The sequence below is a fragment of the Aedes aegypti genome, chromosome 3, assembly GCF_002204515.2.
Source record: "Aedes aegypti strain LVP_AGWG chromosome 3, AaegL5.0 Primary Assembly, whole genome shotgun sequence".
Classification (NCBI taxonomy): Eukaryota; Metazoa; Arthropoda; class Insecta; order Diptera; family Culicidae; genus Aedes; species Aedes aegypti.
The window spans coordinates 23,914,783-23,932,995 of NC_035109.1; the positions used below are offsets into that span (position 1 = coordinate 23,914,783).

Sequence of the window (18,213 nt, forward strand, 5' to 3'; positions counted from 1 at the left end):
TCAAAAAAGTAGCAAATTTGCGCCTAAGATTTTTTATATGTTAGGCTTGATTATTACTGATGCGTCATCGTTAGAGATGTTGACTACGCTTTCAGCCATGCCGTGTCATGGGGCTGATGGCTTGGTAAGCGACTAACCGCTAAGCTAAAGTGGTGGGCTTCATGGCCGTGCGGTTAGTGTTACCAAGCATTTAACCCCATCGAGCCAAGGGGTGTGGGTTCGATTCCCGCTTCAGTTCGGAAAGCTTTTCGTCAGGAATGTATTTCGACTGTGCCACTGGGCATTGTATGCTAGTCCGTTGTCTAGTGTGTTGTTTCCTTCAAAGGTCAAATCGTCCACTGGAAGCATAAACGGAATATTGTTTGCGAGATTTCTCACCTTCACTCGTAAAATAATCTCAATTACCTACAACTAATCGCCGTCAATTTATTAGTCCATCATTTTACACCAGCGCACATTTCGGCCCGATTTATCAATTACACGAAGCGCAATTGAATGGTCAACCGATAACGACACCACCGCTGCAAGGTGAACAACTTTCGACAAACAAAAATTAGCGATAGGGATGTTTTCGTTTTGTTCTATCGTGTTGTATTTGCAATGAATTCAAAGTATCGCATTATTTTTGGCTTAATTTAAAGATTTGCACATTTAAATATATTTCCTCATATTACACATTCTTTTCCGATTTTGTGTGTTTATTGCAAACGACTCGTCCGTGCCTCCGATTTCGATTTACTTGTTTCCTGATCCAACTGTAGGATGTTGTTTTGTATGTGTTCTTTCAGCTACCTTTCTACCTATAGAGTTTCCTTTTGTTGTTAGAAGAAAAAAATGAGGATTCGTTCACAATCGTCGATTCTTTTTGTTAGGCAAATTTCATGTGTATGTGTCTTTATTTTCTTGTCAGCAATACATTATATCTAAGGAATAGAGCAAATCGGATCACGGTTCATTTAGAGCTCAAGTAGCTAAAGGAAATGTTTCGACAAAAATAATAAAAAATATCAAAAGAGGTAAAAGTTTTTGTCAAATTTACATAGTTGTATTACACGATAACCAATAGCATTTTAACCCCATTTCCGGGACTCTTAATATATTGCAAGAGAAAGGACAAACTGTGTGTGATTATGTTACAATTGTTTCTTTGTCTTCAATTTCATGCTTATGCAATTTCGTTCAAAATGTCCAATTCACATCTTCATCTAAACAGACTTCCTACAAGACAATACCAGAATTGGACCGCTCATAACGTCTCCTACCAGTCGTACCAACCGTATCAACGGTAAATGCTGCCAACCCCAGAAAAAAACGGAATATTTGCTCGTCTCTGTGTGCTGTTTGATTCCCATTATTTGCTTGTAGTGTGTTCTCTTGTGTGTGTCAACTCATTGTACGGTTATAGTAGGAAAATGTGGCCAGTGGCACCTTCCCTCGAGCCTTCCTCCGGCGAATCAAAAGGAATTCCATTGGAAGGTGAGGTTATGGTTATACACTGACAAAAACAATCAAAACTAAAAAAACAGTGGAGAAAAGACTTTCTCGGACGTTGGCAAAATCTGTTACCCCTCTCCCTCCTTCTCACTTATCCGTATGCGGTAATAGTATAGTACTAAATAGTGGTGTTTACAAAAAAAGAAAACACACGTGTGTTATGTTTGTGAGATGCGTTCAGCTTATCATCGTCTTCGCCGCCGCCAGAGCTCGTGCATTACGCGATACGGATCGACTGGATGATCTGGAAGATGGCCGAACCGCACACGACGAAGATGAACAACGCCAGCAGCCACGGTCCGACGGGGTACTTCTCCTCGGCGCTCTTGTTCGACTTGGGCACGTTGCCGCGCTGGGTGATGTTGCGGCTAGCCTTCTCGTTGGCCATGCGGATTCTCTGCTGTGGGGCCATTGTTCTAGGGTAGGTTGTGTGTGTTTGTGGTGTTAGCGAATTATGTGCTGTAAAAGAGGATAGAAGACGAAATCAGAATTGGGAATCAAAAAATATTTAAAGAAGAAAAATCAGGAAAGACGGTGTTTATATCTATTTCAATAGGTTATGATATTGCTGTTTGCATTTGAGATGCAAATCTTGACTAAACGTTCTCCGAATGCGGAAACACAAAACTATCAAAGGACACCTAGCAACGATTACATAAATCACCGCTGCCCTAGCAAGAAAAATCTCGATTTGACATCGCATTTCTTGTAAAAAATCTTACCGCGTTTGGTGTTCCCGCATTTGAAATTTTCATTTCAAACGCACACAGCAATATAAGAAACGCACAAGATTCACGGGTGCAAAGCAATCCATGGATACGAGTAGCAAAGAAGAAAGTAAGGTTTACAGTGACACTTACAAAAAGCGGGTGTAAAGGACGATATAAATTGGCAGGTACCTGCCGGAACGCGAGTTTAAACAAGTGATTTGAAAGTATGGCATAGTATTAATGCGCAGAGTTTGAAACACTTGAAGCAGATGGTCAATGACTTTGAATTGAACAAGATGTAGAGTTTGACGTGGATAATCTTCCTGTGAGTCCGAAATTCAGACATTATATGGTTGATCATGGAAACCCCTTTCACGATATCCAGAATCTATGTAGGCGCAATCCTCCGAACGTTCTACTCCACGCCATTGGAAGATGCGCCTCAAGAAGATTTGGCAGGCAATTAGGGTAGGGTATTTTATGTATTTTAGATAGAGCGTTACGCGTACATAATTTGACCACTGCCATTTGATTTTGTCGTAAATGGCCAAAATATATAACCATAAAAATATTTCCAAAATACTTTGGTTATCCCAATTGTTACATCAAGGCATCATATGAAAAGTTGGCCTTGACAGATCAATCAATTTATTCATTATATGTCCAACCACCAAGTACAATAGGCGTCAAACTCTAAATCACCTTGTTCCATTCTACGGACGTATCATTTGGCGACGACAAATAAGAACTCTCGAACATGCCAGCTAATCAAGAATCTGGAATTCAAGACGTTATCATTCAAATGGCCCAGCTTCTTCAGCAAATGGCGGTCCAGCAGCAACTTCCGCAGCATCAAAGCCAAGAACAGATTTTGGAATCCCAGTAATCGAACATCATCGAATCATCATTCGATGAAAAAAACGAAGTAACATATGGCCGTTGGTTTGATCGTTATCGTTATCGTAATCTTCCATCAGATGGAAGGTGCCGTGAAAGTTCATCTTCTTCTACGGAAGCTAGGCACAGCTTCGCACAACAGCAATCTCATCTTTGGTAATCAAACTTCCACGTTCCGGAAGCGATTTCAATGTCTCCAGTTAGTGAAGAGCGATTGCGAAGACATAATCAGCTATGCAGGACACGTGAACCGAGTATGTGAAGATTTTCAATCCCAGAACCTCACCCTCGATCATTTCAAGTGCCTGATGTTTTCAGGCACTGATCAGCGGATTGAAAGCCTCGAAGTACGCCGATATCCAAGCAAGATTACTTTCAATTCTGGAAAATGAAAAGCCTGAAGCTCCAGCCGCTCTCGACTGGACGAATTGACGAACAACAACGCCTTGTCAACCTGAAGGAAGACACCACAATCATTGAATAGCAAGGCTGTTCGAAATCAATGGTCCACGCCGTCAGGGAGAGGAAGAGCGCATCGCATCAGCAAGTTTCCGTGAAGCATAAAAGTAAGAAGCCGACGTCTCCATGTTGGCTATATAATCAGATGCACTTCGTGAAGGCTACAGTACCCACCTCTGCAAGGAATGTAATCGTGTCGGCCATAAGCAAGGATATTGAAGGAGGAATCTAGCGCTAAAACAAAAGGAGTGATCATTGTCAACCACAATGAGCGCCGTGTAAATAAACGGAAGTTCGTCACTACGATGACCAACGACGTTCCGGCCGATGCCATTTGATACGATCTGCAATCAAGTCATGGTTACCTTCAAAGCAAGAAATCTAGCGAGAAATGCATGCGTCTGCATCTGAAGCTCGGAAGCAAGCCAATTTTCTGCCCACAACGTCCTGTTCCATTCCAATTCGTTCCGGTGATCGATGCTGAACTCAATCGGCTTCAAATCCTAGGAATTATTACACCGGTAGATTTTTCGGAATAGGCAGCACCGATCGTTGCTGTTGCGCGGATTACTCTACCGGACTTAACAACGCGCTGGAAGACTTAACAACTACCCGCTGCCCACACCTGAAGAATATTTTGCACAGTTAGCAGGAAGTCAATACTACAGCTTGATCGACCTATCCGATGCATATCTGCAGTGCGAGGTGACTGAAGACACTAAGCAACTTCTAACAATCAACACGCCTCCAGGTGTCGTCAGCGCAAGTGCAAGTGCTGAATTTCGACCTTCTCTTGACTCGCTTTGATCCTTTCACTAGATAACATTAAGTAGTGCTGAACAAGTCAATAACGGCGAAAACGACGATCAAGCTCCACAAGAAGATGTTCTATACGGTTGGAACTCCCAAGAGCGTGGTAAGTGACAACGGAACGCAAATAACCAGTTCGGAGTTCCAGAATTTTTGCAAATCTTTTGGAATTCGTCACATCCGCACGGCTCCATACCACCCTCAATCAAACGGGTTGGCGGAACGTTTTGTGGACACCGTTAAGAGAGGCATGCAAAAATTTCTTTCGGGAGGAGAGTCCTCGAAGATTTACAGTGTACCACTCCACTCCAACACATGACCTAGGAGGTCAGTCACCGACGCAGAAGATACTAGGACCGCCAGTGCCAACGGTGGCAGCTCTTCAAAACTCCAGATAGTCATCGACGTCAGAACCCCGAAGAAACAGAACGAGACCAAAGGACCTTCGACCGAGGTGATACGGTGTATGCCTAAGTCCACCAAGCCAATTCATGGACCTGGATGCCTGCTGAGATCATCGAACGCATTGTAAAAGCCAACTACAACGTATTATTAAACCAAGGCAAGCGATTTATCCGCTCCAACATCAATCAACTGAAGCAGGAACACCACCCTGGTCAAGAGTCACCAAAAGATGAACCGGAAGTTCCTGATCGACCTAGACGATTATTTGGGCTTCCATCAAAGCTTCAAGGATATTGGCTGTTTTAAAGGGGGAGATAAACATCAAGGCAACCTATGAAAAGTTTGCCTTGACAGATCAATCAGTAACTTTATTCATTAGCGAATTTCAAATATTTGTTCAGCGTTTGCAAATGCATTAGGCGACATCCACAAATTACGTGACGCTCTAGGGGAGGGGGAGTAGGCTCAAGCGTTACGGCTCATACAAAAATTTGAAATTTTTCATTCAAAAAGCTTTACGAAGGGGAGAGGGGGTCAAAAATCTCCAAGTTAAGCGTTACGTAATAAATGAACGCCTTACCGTTGATTGTATTCCCATATTTACACTGAACAAAATCTCCCGCCATGAACTGAATGATTCGTAATTCGCACGGCTGCATATCTCAAAATTCCTTATTTTGAATGATTTTGAGTGAATATGATGCATCCCCTATTTGTTGAACAAAAATCATCTGATTCTGTGATGGCATTCAGCATGAATCCGTATGAAAATAAGTTGATATTTGAATTATGGCAACACGAATGAATAATGTGCTTATTATAAAGGATAATAATTTCTACCATGTCCCAAATCAAAAATCATTCAATTATCTTCTGAGTGTCATATTTAAGACTAATGATACTAGACATAAAATCATCCTTGTCAATTGTAGTAAAGTAATGGCGGTTGCAACAGTTCCCGCGTGCAGAGTTCGGAGTTTTTCGAGTTCATTTAACAGGTAATTGAACTTTTCGATGGACTTATTGTTATCTGTAGCAACTGATTACTATATTTAGGAGCACCAAACATCATTTGTATCTGAAGATGAAGGATTGTTTGCAGGATCAAGGACTCATTATTCAAATGGGCACCTCACGCCAAGTCACGATGGTCGTTGATTTAAGATGATAATTATTATACTATTAATGCAGCTAAACATTTCGTGGAAATAAATATTTATGTGCGTTAAAGAATTAAGATGCTTTGCTTTGCAATCATTTAAATATCTAATTGGTATTTCATTCAATATGTTTACATTTAGATGTATGATAATCATTCAATTATCGACCGTGTTTCAAACGGGTACGTTATCGGGCCCGTTTGAAACACGCAAAGGACTTCGGCAAGGCGATGTTTTTCCCTGCCTCCTGTTCAATAGTGCGCTAGAAGGTGTTATGAAACGGGCGGGCTTCAACATGAGGGGCATAATCTTCAATAAATCCAGCCAGTTCATCTGTTTCGCTGACGACGTGGACATTGTCGGAAGAACGTTCCAGGTGATTGCTGAGCAGTATACCAGGAAATATCTGCTGACTGGAGGAACTGAGCGCGATAGAGCTTGCATTGGCAGACGCGTGATGATCAACGGAGATACCTTCGAGGTGGTGGACGAATTTGTCTACCTCGGCTCATTGGTAACGTCGGATAACAACTGCAGCAGAGAAATTCGAAGACGTACCATTCCCGGAAGTCGTGCTTACTACGGATTACACAAGACCTTGCGGTCTGGTAAACTTCACTCCGTACTAAATGTACCATGTACAAGACGCTGATAAGACCGGTAGTCCTCTACGGGCATGAGACGTGGACAATGCTCGAATTGGGCCTGCAAGCGCTAAGAGTTTTTGAACGACGTGTGCTTAGGATGATCTTTGGCGGAGTATGTGAACGGCGTATGGAGGAGAAGAATGAATCACGAGCTTGCGCAACTCTACGGTGAACCCAGTATCTAAAAACTCGACAAAGCTGGATGGGTACGATGGGTGGGACACGTTGTGAGAATGCCGGACAACAATCCCGCAAAAATGATGTTCACCTCGAATCCGGCCGGTACAAGACGAAGAGGAGCGTAACGAGCTAGGTGGTTTGACCAAGTGGAGCAGGATCTTGGAAGTGTGGGGCGATCGAGAAACTGGAGGTTAGCAGCCATGGACCGAGTTAATTGGCGTAACATTGTGACGCAGGTCATGTCTTGAAGGACTTAGCGCCGTCAAAGTAGAGAATACAGGATATTGAAGCTTGAAAAATATGGTAAAGTACGATTTTTTTTGTTTGTCTTAACCAGTTATAGCGGCTGGTGTTTCTTAACTTAGCAGGCACAGTGTGTGCTGATTAAAATGAAAGCTTACAAAGAAATATTCAATTTGTGTGGGATTCAAATCAGTTTATGGTACACCAGCATAACCACTATGTTGACGAATAATAACAATTATCTGGAAACCAAAACTTTTGTAGGCACAGGAACGTCTTGTGTGAACTGAACTAAGAAAGCATGAAAAATCAAGCTCTTCATGTGTCCCAATTTCGATTTAAAAAAAAATACTTAACAAAACAAAATATAATTTTGGATTATCTCTACTTTTAATAAGCATCTTTCAAGTTTTGTTAACTTCTCTTCTTTCAATTCTCGTTCACATCACACATGCCTTACACTGACATTACATTGATTAATATTGTACTGTACAACAGAGTTGAACTCAACCTAAAAGATCGATATCAAAAAGAAAGATGCATCAAAGAAGGAAGGACAACTAGCCCAGATTCTTCTGATCTGTTTTCATGGCTACCTAGTTCCTACGATCGCAGTTGCATTGTTTTTGTGTTCTGTTACTCGATGGTCCCTTCAATATCGAGTTATGGAGAGTTGACTGTGACGTGAAATCGACTCCGTAATGTTTACTGCACTTGAGCCAATGAAAAATTAATTAGTTGTGGATGTGAAATGTATTAACAGTTTGTCGTTAACAACTTTGGAACATGATTAACGATATTAGAATGTGGGTATATTTCAATAATCTATTTAAAATTAGTGCTTCTGGTGGTTAAGTTTCAAAGGGGCGTAACTTTAAATTTGGTCGATTTTGTGTTTCAAGACTCCGCCCACAAGTCACAAAACACTAGACAAAATTTGATTTAATCAATTTTGAATAAACCGCGTAGGGATCTTATATTTTGAACACCCCTCGCCTAACCAGCCTACTGCCTGCTGCCTGCCACTACGCATATGACGAGAAGAGCCAAGATAAGCCACAAAATAGCCAACTCAACAAGCAGCGCACACTTTGTTAAAACTAAAACGACAAATTTCTACTTACCAAATCTGGGGCCTTCAATAGAAGCTGCTCTCGCCTGCTTGGTTCCGGAGATTTGTGGTCGGGAGGTTGATTATAGCAGCAAATAAGCAATAGATGTTGCAAGTCTAAACGAAGGGAAAAACCCATAATTACTACTTTCACCCTCTTCGGAATGTGCCCCATTTCTTGGCATAGAGCCGTGGCCACCGAATCCAACCTACCTTGTTTTCTCTGGTTCCTCCTTGATAGCTGTGAATTCTCGGGAGGTGTACAAAAAAAAGGCAATTTTTAACGAAGACCGGACCTTTCTCGAAGCGCAAACAACACCACGTAGTATCGCGAGTCGGACGAAAAGTGATCCACGACACGAAAGAAGTCAAGTTGCGTTGTGCTTTTTTGGATTTTTGCCGTGCTGGACTGTCTCTCGTCGAAGATTGGCTGGAATTTGCGAACGAGAGACGTTTCTTTGACACCTCATCAGTTTTCGTCGGCTGCGGGCCAGGGGTTGTCTGACGTGGTGATGACAGACGGTTGTCTCGGTTGAATCGTGAGCTGCAAGCAAATTTTCGACTTGTGCGAAGATTACAAGTTGGTAATGGTTCGAGCTCAGTTTGGGCAGACGAGCACTGTAAAAAAAATGTAGGGGAAGACGGGGCAAGAGCGCCCGGGTAAGGCAAACCTGAGACGAGACTCGCGAAGACAGTCTTCTTTTTCTGTGATTGCTGAGTTTTTTTCTTATTCCACTTTGTGTTTATACAAACACTGAGAAAAAAACACACGTTTGATCCGTGTGTTCAAAATTATGGATCGATTCATGAACGTCCACGCAGCGAACTGGACTATCGAATTTCATACATTTTGCCTTATGAAAGGTGGAACGGTTATTGCAATACGAACGCTTTATGTATCGTTTTAGCATCACTCCACATCAAGGCGTCGATAGGCGCGTGGTGTACGCTCGGGCCTATCGATCGCAAGGTTCTTGGTTCGATTCCAGGTTGCCGCATAAACGTTTTTTGTTTTCAAATTCTGGTTTCATAAGGCAAATTTATGAAAATCAACCCGATTTCTTGTGGCGAATTTTCATAAGGGGTTCCTATGTTTATCGATAGTCCATTTGCCTGAGTGTCTATATTGATTTGTTGTGATTTTCTTACAAACTTCGTGTGTGTTACACATTAAATTCTTTAGTTTTGGTTCATGAACTGATTCATCAACCGACAACATGAATTTCATAATTTTCCACATAAGTTCCTGAAGCACTCCATTTCAAATTCGTATGTGTCAACCTATGGGTGCATAGATCATCACCCAACACGGATTCAGTGTGTTTAACTTATAAGTATGACTAGTAGATTCACTGAGTAGAAATAAATGGCGACAATCTTATTTTAATATGGTTTTTACATTGCCATAATAAGAAATACCTCTTTTGTAACAGGGGTATAAATATTAAGGTTGTTAAGAAAATTTTCCGGTTTGCGGTAGCCGCAGAGTTCTACCGCAGGCTTCGAAATCATTCCATCATTGAAGCAAAAAATTCAATCATAGTATGCATGAAAGAGAAAACGTATGAAAAATAGCAACAAACAACAATCATCCAGACGGTATCCAAGGTATCATTGAAGCCTACTGATGATTTACCAGTGCAAATCAGTGATGTGACAGCTGCGGTAGCTTTTCATTGAATCGTAAAACGGAAAGTTTTCCCTGAAATTGCAATAATCTAATTCCAGCTTCATTTTCGCAAAATTTACAAGTAGAAAGTAGGCGTTGTGAAGCATTGCATTTGCCACCGAAAAGTGAATCTTGTAAGAGACTGTAATATAAGCCTAAGGTAACTTTACTCTTCAATATTCACTATAAAAATGACTATAGTCTATAGACTATCCAGGTTTTTAAAAGCGATAATGGCTGCCGCAAACAGGCTCGTTTTCTGGTAGGGACATGTCGAATTGACGTTTGGCTTGGGACGTTTTCTATTGAACGGACCCAAGCTAAACGTCAAATCGGCATGTCCCTACCAGAAAGTGAGCCTGTTTGCGGCAGCCATTAGCGCTCGTAAAAAGCTGGATAGACCATATATGGAAAGTAAGACGCTGAGATCGATCATTAGGGTACACTTGCTAGTTTCGAAAAATTGTTGAACAGACAAGGAAAGCGACTTTTTTCTTTAAGGATATATGAACGTAATGACCAATAAATACTTTTAACAACAAAAATGAAATTAACTAGAACTACTACTAAATGGCCTAATTTTGTTAAGACTTGACGACAATTGACATTTAAGACTCTAATCTTACGTAAAAGACAGGAGTACCGTAAAATCGGGTGTAATTGATCAGAAGGGTGAAATTGATCATCGAATCACAGGATTTTATTTATTCGTAATGGAGCAAAAATATCAATGTAAGCTGCAGTAAGTGAACGTTGTTTGTCGTAACTATTGTCGAATTGTGTGTTGTGAAGTTTTTTGCGTTAAAGAATGTTCATTACTATGAAAATAATGTAAAATTTCAAAATCATGCACAGTGAAGTATTGACAAACACCTATGAACTTCTATTTCTAAGCAAGGATTTGAACATGGTATAAACCTGAAAGTTTGTGAGGATGCTTGAGATATATCCCCATATCAGATTTCATCACCAAAACTCGTACCAATTAGCTCATGTGGTTGAAAAAAAAATGAATTTCTGTTAGGTATCATTGAATTCCTTACGGAATTGCATACATTTAAGCGTTTTCCGCGTAATTCTTGAAATTTAACTATTCGTTATTTATATAAATATTGCATTGTTAAGAATTTGACAAGCATATTCGGGTTCAGGGAGCTCAAATTTATAATGTAGAGTTGTTTTGAGAACTACCAATAATGGCATTGACAAGTGATCAATTTCACTCCGAAATGAGATCCCCTGATTTTTTATTTTAGATATATTTGTTAAGACTAAAATGACATTTGTTAGAAAATTTCGGTACATGAGTCGAAGAGGCTCATCTTCGTACTTGTTTTCCTGCATTTAGTTGTTTTGCTTTGTTAATATTATAGAAAACATACTAGAAAAAACGTGGAAAACGATCAATTTCACCCGAAATTACGGTAATCAGAATAGCACTTGAATGACAAAATATTCAAAACCATTTCGACTAGACAGTATTAGTAATGACACTACTACACTACTATTTCAAACAAATTCTGATGGAGCTGCTGATTTTCACAATGTTTCCTTTGCTCAGAAGCAAGGGAATATGGGTACTTTTCAAAAACTACCACGTCACAATACTAATAAAAAAAAGCTATGTATGTGGGCGCCATCGCCTAGTCCGTCTGAGTATTGGTCCTGGTAGAGGGGAAACTTGGCAAAAGCCAGAGCGAGAGTTCAGCCTTGACAAGTTAAGCTGTCAGGCAGCTCCAACTGAATACCATACAAAAAAAAATAAAGGACTTAGTTTTATGATTTTGTTAATATGAACATTGTTTTTTTACTTCCATTTTCTATGTGACGTAATCAAAGGTGGCATTGATCAGTTTCTTGAATAATTATTTAAAACTAGTGGTCCCGGCAAACTTCGTCTTGCCATCAAGTAGGCTGTTGAAAACCGATATGAATCGTTCCATACAAAATGACAGTTCCGTTCATTCTCGTTTTTCCTACTTTCCCGGTGAGTATCCTGGAACTTTTATACACACAAACACGTCGGAACCCCTGACGAACAAAATGGAGAAAGAATTATCCAAATCCGTTGCCCCGTTCGTGAGCCATTTCGTGACATACAAACACCATTCCATTTTTATTTATATAGATTTCAAATTTCGGCCTTAAGATGATTGTATAGACGTGGCCAAGGACTTTATGCACTCAATATTGCCAGTATTGCCTCTGATTGAAATAAATATAAATTTTAGGTTGACAAAATCGGGCCAATAAGGATGCTAAAATCGGGAGTAGACAAAATCGGGTTATTACTGTATAACTTTGTGAAGGAGCTGAATAATATTAGCACATTTGCTCAAAAGGACACGCGGCGATCCCCAGAGGAAAGGAACAACCGCGGTTTTGCTCTCTTTTTACTTCATTCTTATAGGAGATAACATTGCGGTGATTCATCAAACGCGGTTGTTCCTTTCCTGTATCATTCGCCGCGTGGAATTTTGGGCAAATGCGCGTTTTTGGAAACTTTACAACAGCCGCGCGGTGTATCATATCCAGCGCACCAGTCAATACCGGTGTTATGAATGTTTGCGCCTCGGAACAAATGATCGCTGACATACTGACGAAGCCATTAGCAAAAGTCAAGCTGCAGCTGTTCCGAAAGAAGATTGGCCTTCAGCAATTCGAGCTTGAGGAGTGAAGATGTCTGATGAAGCAATTCGATTGAAGACACCAATCACGGTGTACTGGTGATATACACGCAGCGAACTGGACTATCGAATTTCATACATTTTGCCTTATGAAAGGTGGAACGTTTATTGCAATACGAACGCTTTATGTATCGTTTTAGCATCGCTCCATATCAAGGCGTCGATAGGCGCGTGGTGTACGCTCGGGTCTATCGATCGCAAGGTTCTTGGTTCGATACCAGGTTGCCGCGAAAACGTTTTTTGTTTTCAAATTCTGGTTTCATAAGGCAAATTTATGAATTTCAATTCGATTTCTTGTGGCGAATTTTCATAAGGGGTTCCTATGTTTATCGATAGTCCATTTGCCTGAGTGTATTCCGAAAACTGATAGCTAGGGTAACTAATATAATTTGGACATGTATATAATTTGGACAGGCTAGTCGTTCTATGCTCATTTTCAATGAGATGGCGAGGAATATATGTACGGGAAATCATGTATTGCATTATTAATACACTATGCTACTTATTAATGATGACCATTTTCATAACAATTACAAATTGGCTTCAAAAATATCAAAATTGTAAATTGTATCAACAGAACACCTGTGAAACCTACGAATGCAAGAGGATGTGCATTTCAAGAACATACATTAAATGCAATAATAGCGCTCAGAATTGACATTCATAAAAAGTTTAAAAGTGGCAACATGATAAAATATGTCTAAAATTTAAGCTAAGTTTACCTAAAATCTTAACATGAGTATATGAGGCATAAATCAGGTGATGTCCAAAATAGATTATGGTTTTTGTTCAGTTGATATAATTTGGCCATCTGATGAAACACACAGGAATGTACCATGCATGCATACTTGCAGGCGTTTTTTCGTGAATCTGGTGATATTTGCTTGCATTAAATGAAATTACTGATTATCACTAATATATACATCCAATAAGTGAAAAAAATGCTGAAGTCACTTGTAAACTCTTAACATTTTATGTTATGATCGTCTTTTTAAGAAACCATTGTATGGATATTGAGATAGCGCCCCTGTCCAAATTATATTCACATGAGGGTGTCCAAAATGTATATTTGGTGTCCGAAATGTATAACAGACAGGCCACCAAAAAACGCTATTTTGGAAGCTAATACTATAGTTTGTAAGCTTTTTCTTCCCAGAAACTCAAAATACAATGGGACATTAAGCATATAAGTAACATTACGTAATAAAATATTAGTATCTAATGCAGTTAATCGATCGCCGTTTCCAGACATATCCTTAGCTTGTCCAAAATACATAATTTACCCTACTTGAAGACGTCATTCCTATCCATCTCGAACAAATTTGCGAAGAAATGATCTAGTGGTCCGTAAGGTATATGGTACGATAGGAGTGACGTCACATGTTTACAATCAAACTTGATATTTACATCAGTAAAGAACCTGCCTTATTAATTTTTATGTCGTGACATCAATCATAGTACACGCAAACAAATTTTGTTGTATAATCTACCGAATCCATAGTAGAATTAAGAACAGCACCAACGATTTTCAACCGACTACAAAATTCTGTAAAGTTTTACTACACTGAGCAGTGTAGTAAATGTGACTATGTCTATAGTAGCCTCAACTACAAAGCATTGTATTTCAATCCGTGACACCCACCGTACAACGCAGTATGGTGAAAAGTACAATGCCAAACTTGTCAAATCTAGAATATTTCTAGTCATAAATACTACAACTCTGGTCAAATAAACAGCATATATTTTCTTGTTGACTATGTTATGGTAGAGTTAACAGATTAATGTAGTCGGTTGAAAATCGTTGGTGCAGTTCTTAATTTTACCATGGATCCAGTAGTTTCTACAATAAAATTCATTTCAGTGTAGTCTATTATAATAGAACTTAGGGTCGATTTCTTCACCCTCGCTTAGGCCTTAAACCTAGTTTAACTATATGGGTAAGCGTGGTTTACTGCTTGAGCGAAGGTGAACCACGCTTACCCATATAGTTAAACTAGGTTTAAGGCCTAAGCGGTGGTGAAGAAATCGGCCCTTAGAGAATAAAATTCAGTTTATGCCAATCACTCAATACACTGAAATGAATTGCATTGTAAGCCGAACGTTGTTTGAGTAGTTAAATTTAAATCGCATGGTTGTCGTTGAAAATACCATAGAATCAGTGAAAGTAACTGCAATTTCATTGTTTTGAGAATGTTTATAGTCATCTAAATATGTTAAAACCACAGACAAACAGACGTCACACTCTCATCATTGTCCATCGACCACCTTTTTAACGGTCGATTCAAAAATATGGTAGGTGACCAATCCGCCATCCGCAGCGCTCGCATCGTTTTTGTTCGCGTTTGACGTTTGCACACTACCGCCATCTGTTGGCCCGTCGGCCAAATACAATAATTTTAGCATTGGGCGCACATGTCCTCGTGACTATGATTTTGATCGAGATTTGTTCTAAGTGTTACGTCTGTTTGTCTGTTTTAAAACTAACGACTAACTGCAGTCGAAACAAATATGCAATTTGACAACATTTTATAGTATACACAGCTACATTGGTTTTAACTTTGAGCATGCATCATTGTTTGAGTGTTCGATGTTGTAAATTTTACCATATTCACAGTACAATTAAGAATGTGTGACCAACAAAATTCAACCGAAGTGGCTTGACAGTCAAATCAACTGTAACAAGGTAGTAATTTGTCTGAGTGTTTTGTTACGCACGAGCCGCCATTTTATCATTCATTGCCATTTGCGAGTAAAACCGTACGGACATTTTTCAACACCTTTGAAAATTGTGGAAATTCGTGCGAAAATGGATAACAAAGAAGATTGTGAGGTGAAGTTGGTGGAGCTGATTATCACTAATCCGGAGGATATCGAATTAATCGATGGTAAGGCTAAAAATTATCATTATTTTTACATTTTAAGATTACTTTTCTATTGTTGTGTTGTTTATTTTGGATGTCGGTTCGGACTCGCAGGCGACGCAGAAGCTGTAGTTACCAAGTTCCAGTAAATAACGTGGCAACTTCATCGGCAGTCGTATCACCGAAACGTAAACTGATACAGACAAGTGCTTCGAGAGCATGTTGTTTGTAACAAAATAACGAAAAAAAAAACATAAATCATCGAGATTATTTTATTTTACCATGAAAATACTATCAAGAAAGCTATTTTACTATGTTGTACTGCCGTGAATCGCAAGTCAGTCCCATCTGTAAAAAGTAGGCATTGAGAAAATGGGCTGTGAAGTTTCCAAACTCGTTTTCCATACGAATATTCAAAAAACTCCAGAGGATTGGAACATGTTCCAATCTTAATGAAACTTTCACAACTTGCTTTTTACTACGATATCTTTCCGAGAAAAATATAAAGATGATCGAAACATGGTTCATTTTTGTGTTACACGGTGCGGAAATCTGTAGTGGGACTGACAAGCGGTTACTTTTCATAATGGGACAATTTGACTTGCTGTTTTTTACTATTTTTTCCGAACAAAATAATATAATCTCATTAGTGCAGCTGAAAAAGAATTGAAAGAGATGTTGAAAACTGAGCTCAACTCAATTTTGAGGAAAATGCAGATGGGACTGACTTGCGATTCACGGCAGTGTAGTGTTTCTATAGAAATATAGATATAGAAACGAAATTTCTGTACGTCATAGTGAGCCGAGATTCTGCTGTCACGAACTGTCACTGTGAGCCCGGATCTTAAACAACGGACAAACATGGAAAAAGCGCGTAATTGATCAAAACATATTTTTGAATTACATCAAATGTGACAAAAAATCGATTGATAAGCTATTCATGCCTGTTCAAAAGTAATGTCACGATAGCACCTTTTATTCTGATTGAATATAAAGTATTCAAATACGCATAATTTTACTTTTTCTAATAAAAACGAAAATAAAATGCATAGAAAACTTTGGCCCTTTTTTCATGTTTGTCCGAAAAGTTCGAAGGTACACAACAAAACAAAACTAGCGATTTTCATCAAGTCTGCCTTGATTGTCGTTGACAAGCTGGAGTTTTCTTGCAGTTTGAAAAAAAAATGTGTCATATTTCGTGTGTAGTATCGGTGCCTCCCTCCCAGGAAATATCCATTCTAACATTTACTACAACATGATATAAATTGTATATAATTACTTGAATATTACAATTACTGGCTAGTCTTGTTCATAATTTACTATGGTCAAATGAACTAGCTAATAGTACAGCTAACAGTTAATTTTACTACAATGTGATCAAAATTACTATCTTCATCTTAAACTGCAATGGTAGTAAAATATACAATAAATTTTGTTGTTTTAAAGTTAAAATGCTGTTCTGTTGATAGTAACCCCTAAAATGGTATTTTTAACCACAAAGCTTGTTTCAGTGTAGCTTCGGTTGTATTTCTTTCACCCTACACAAGCAGGGGTGGTAGCGGTCAGACATCAAAATAATAGTGACTTTAGTGACTAGAAATATGAAAAAAGTGACCAAATAGTGACTTCATAACTACAAACAAAATATATGTTCATAAACGAAAATATGGTACTTATTATCAGAAAGATTACTAAATCTACATTTTAAGTAAAATTTAAAATAAATTTGCTTTACACGTATACAAACATGTCATCGAACTACAAAAGATATGAAACATCAACAAGGGGCAGAGTTTGGTAAATTTTCACATCACGTAAATTTTGGGGGCAGGGTGAATAAAAACTGGCCATTTTTTAATCCTTGTTGAGTATTCAATACACTGCGACCAGTTAGATCTATTGTGACACAAAAAATATGCACAAAGTGACATTTCAGTTTTGTCACGCCCACTTTTCACCGAAGATTGTTATCTTGAACTTTCCCAATTAAGCCAAACTGAAGGCAATTTTATGCAGCACATAGACTAAATCACGAGCAACACCTTTGCAAGGGCAAGTTGGTTGAATATGTTGCATCAGCAGAATTCGAAATGTGCTTGGATCAGGGCATAATAACACCGGAATAGAACAGTAGCCTGAAACTTCAAATTTCGGATTCCATTCAGTAGAAAAGAACTCTTGGAAGTTCCAAATTCATTAACTCCGAAGAAAGAAACTCGTGAACGCATTTATTGCAAAATAATTCATCATTATTGGATTATTCGCCAAAATGCATTGAAGTTTTCTATATGCCATAGAATCGCAAAAAAAATCTGGAAAAAATGCTTTGCGCTTTTCTAGAGAAATTCCAGGAGTTCGACTGTAAATTTACGACGGTAGTTAAAATAAGAATAATTGACGATATCCTCAAAAAATGTGGATAACTTTTTTGAACGTTTCTGTGGAATTCCTTGAATAAAGAATTTAAAAGTAGCAGAAGGAAAAATGTCAGTGAGAATTTATGCTAAAATTACCGCTCTTTTTCCTAGGTAGCTCCGAAGCTTACAATTAGTTTTTTTAAACATGGGAAAATTTAAATCAGGTAAATATTATGCCATTGTAATTAGAAAATCTAGTTCTCGTTCATTATTCGAAGTATCTTGAAAATCATATGACAAAAGACTAAAAATTAACACTTTTTTAATTGATTCCGAATGCTTGTTTAACCACCCTTAAGAGGAACGCCTATTTGGATTAGAATACTTAATTCGCGAATGAATGTCTGGCTCATTTTGTTCAAATTTGTAGTCAATCTTTTGGATTCACGGAACGAATTTTGTTGAATTAGTGAGTTTAATTTCTGAATAAGTTTCTGAGTTGGAAAGAAGTTTAAGGCTTCTT

General features: G+C 38.8%; 1 protein-coding gene across 2 annotated transcripts; it reads right to left on the reverse strand.

Annotated features, from left to right (window-relative positions):
* Window positions 1-299: 299 nt before the first annotated feature.
* Window positions 300-8,585, reverse strand: LOC5576650 (stress-associated endoplasmic reticulum protein 2). Of its 2 annotated transcripts, XR_002501104.1 has the most exons (4): window positions 8,330-8,585; window positions 8,130-8,233; window positions 406-1,953; window positions 300-338 (listed from the first exon to the last, which is right to left on the reverse strand). XR_002501104.1 is itself a non-coding variant. In XM_001656139.2 (3 exons), the coding sequence occupies exon 3, from the start codon at window positions 1,904-1,906 to the stop codon at window positions 1,712-1,714; it is 195 nt and encodes a 64-aa protein (XP_001656189.1). In that variant the 5' UTR covers window positions 1,907-1,953; window positions 8,130-8,233; window positions 8,330-8,579; the 3' UTR covers window positions 620-1,711. The 2 variants fall into 2 exon arrangements, 1 of the variants encoding a protein (XP_001656189.1); XM_001656139.2 differs by lacking the exon at window positions 300-338 and having other exon boundaries at window positions 620-1,953; window positions 8,330-8,579.
* Window positions 8,586-18,213: the final 9,628 nt, after the last annotated feature.

Bases quoted from the DNA above. Each gene is read 5' to 3' on its own strand.
- LOC5576650 (XM_001656139.2), bottom strand. From the start codon at position 1,906: ATGGCCCCACAGCAGAGAATCCGCATGGCCAACGAGAAGGCTAGCCGC.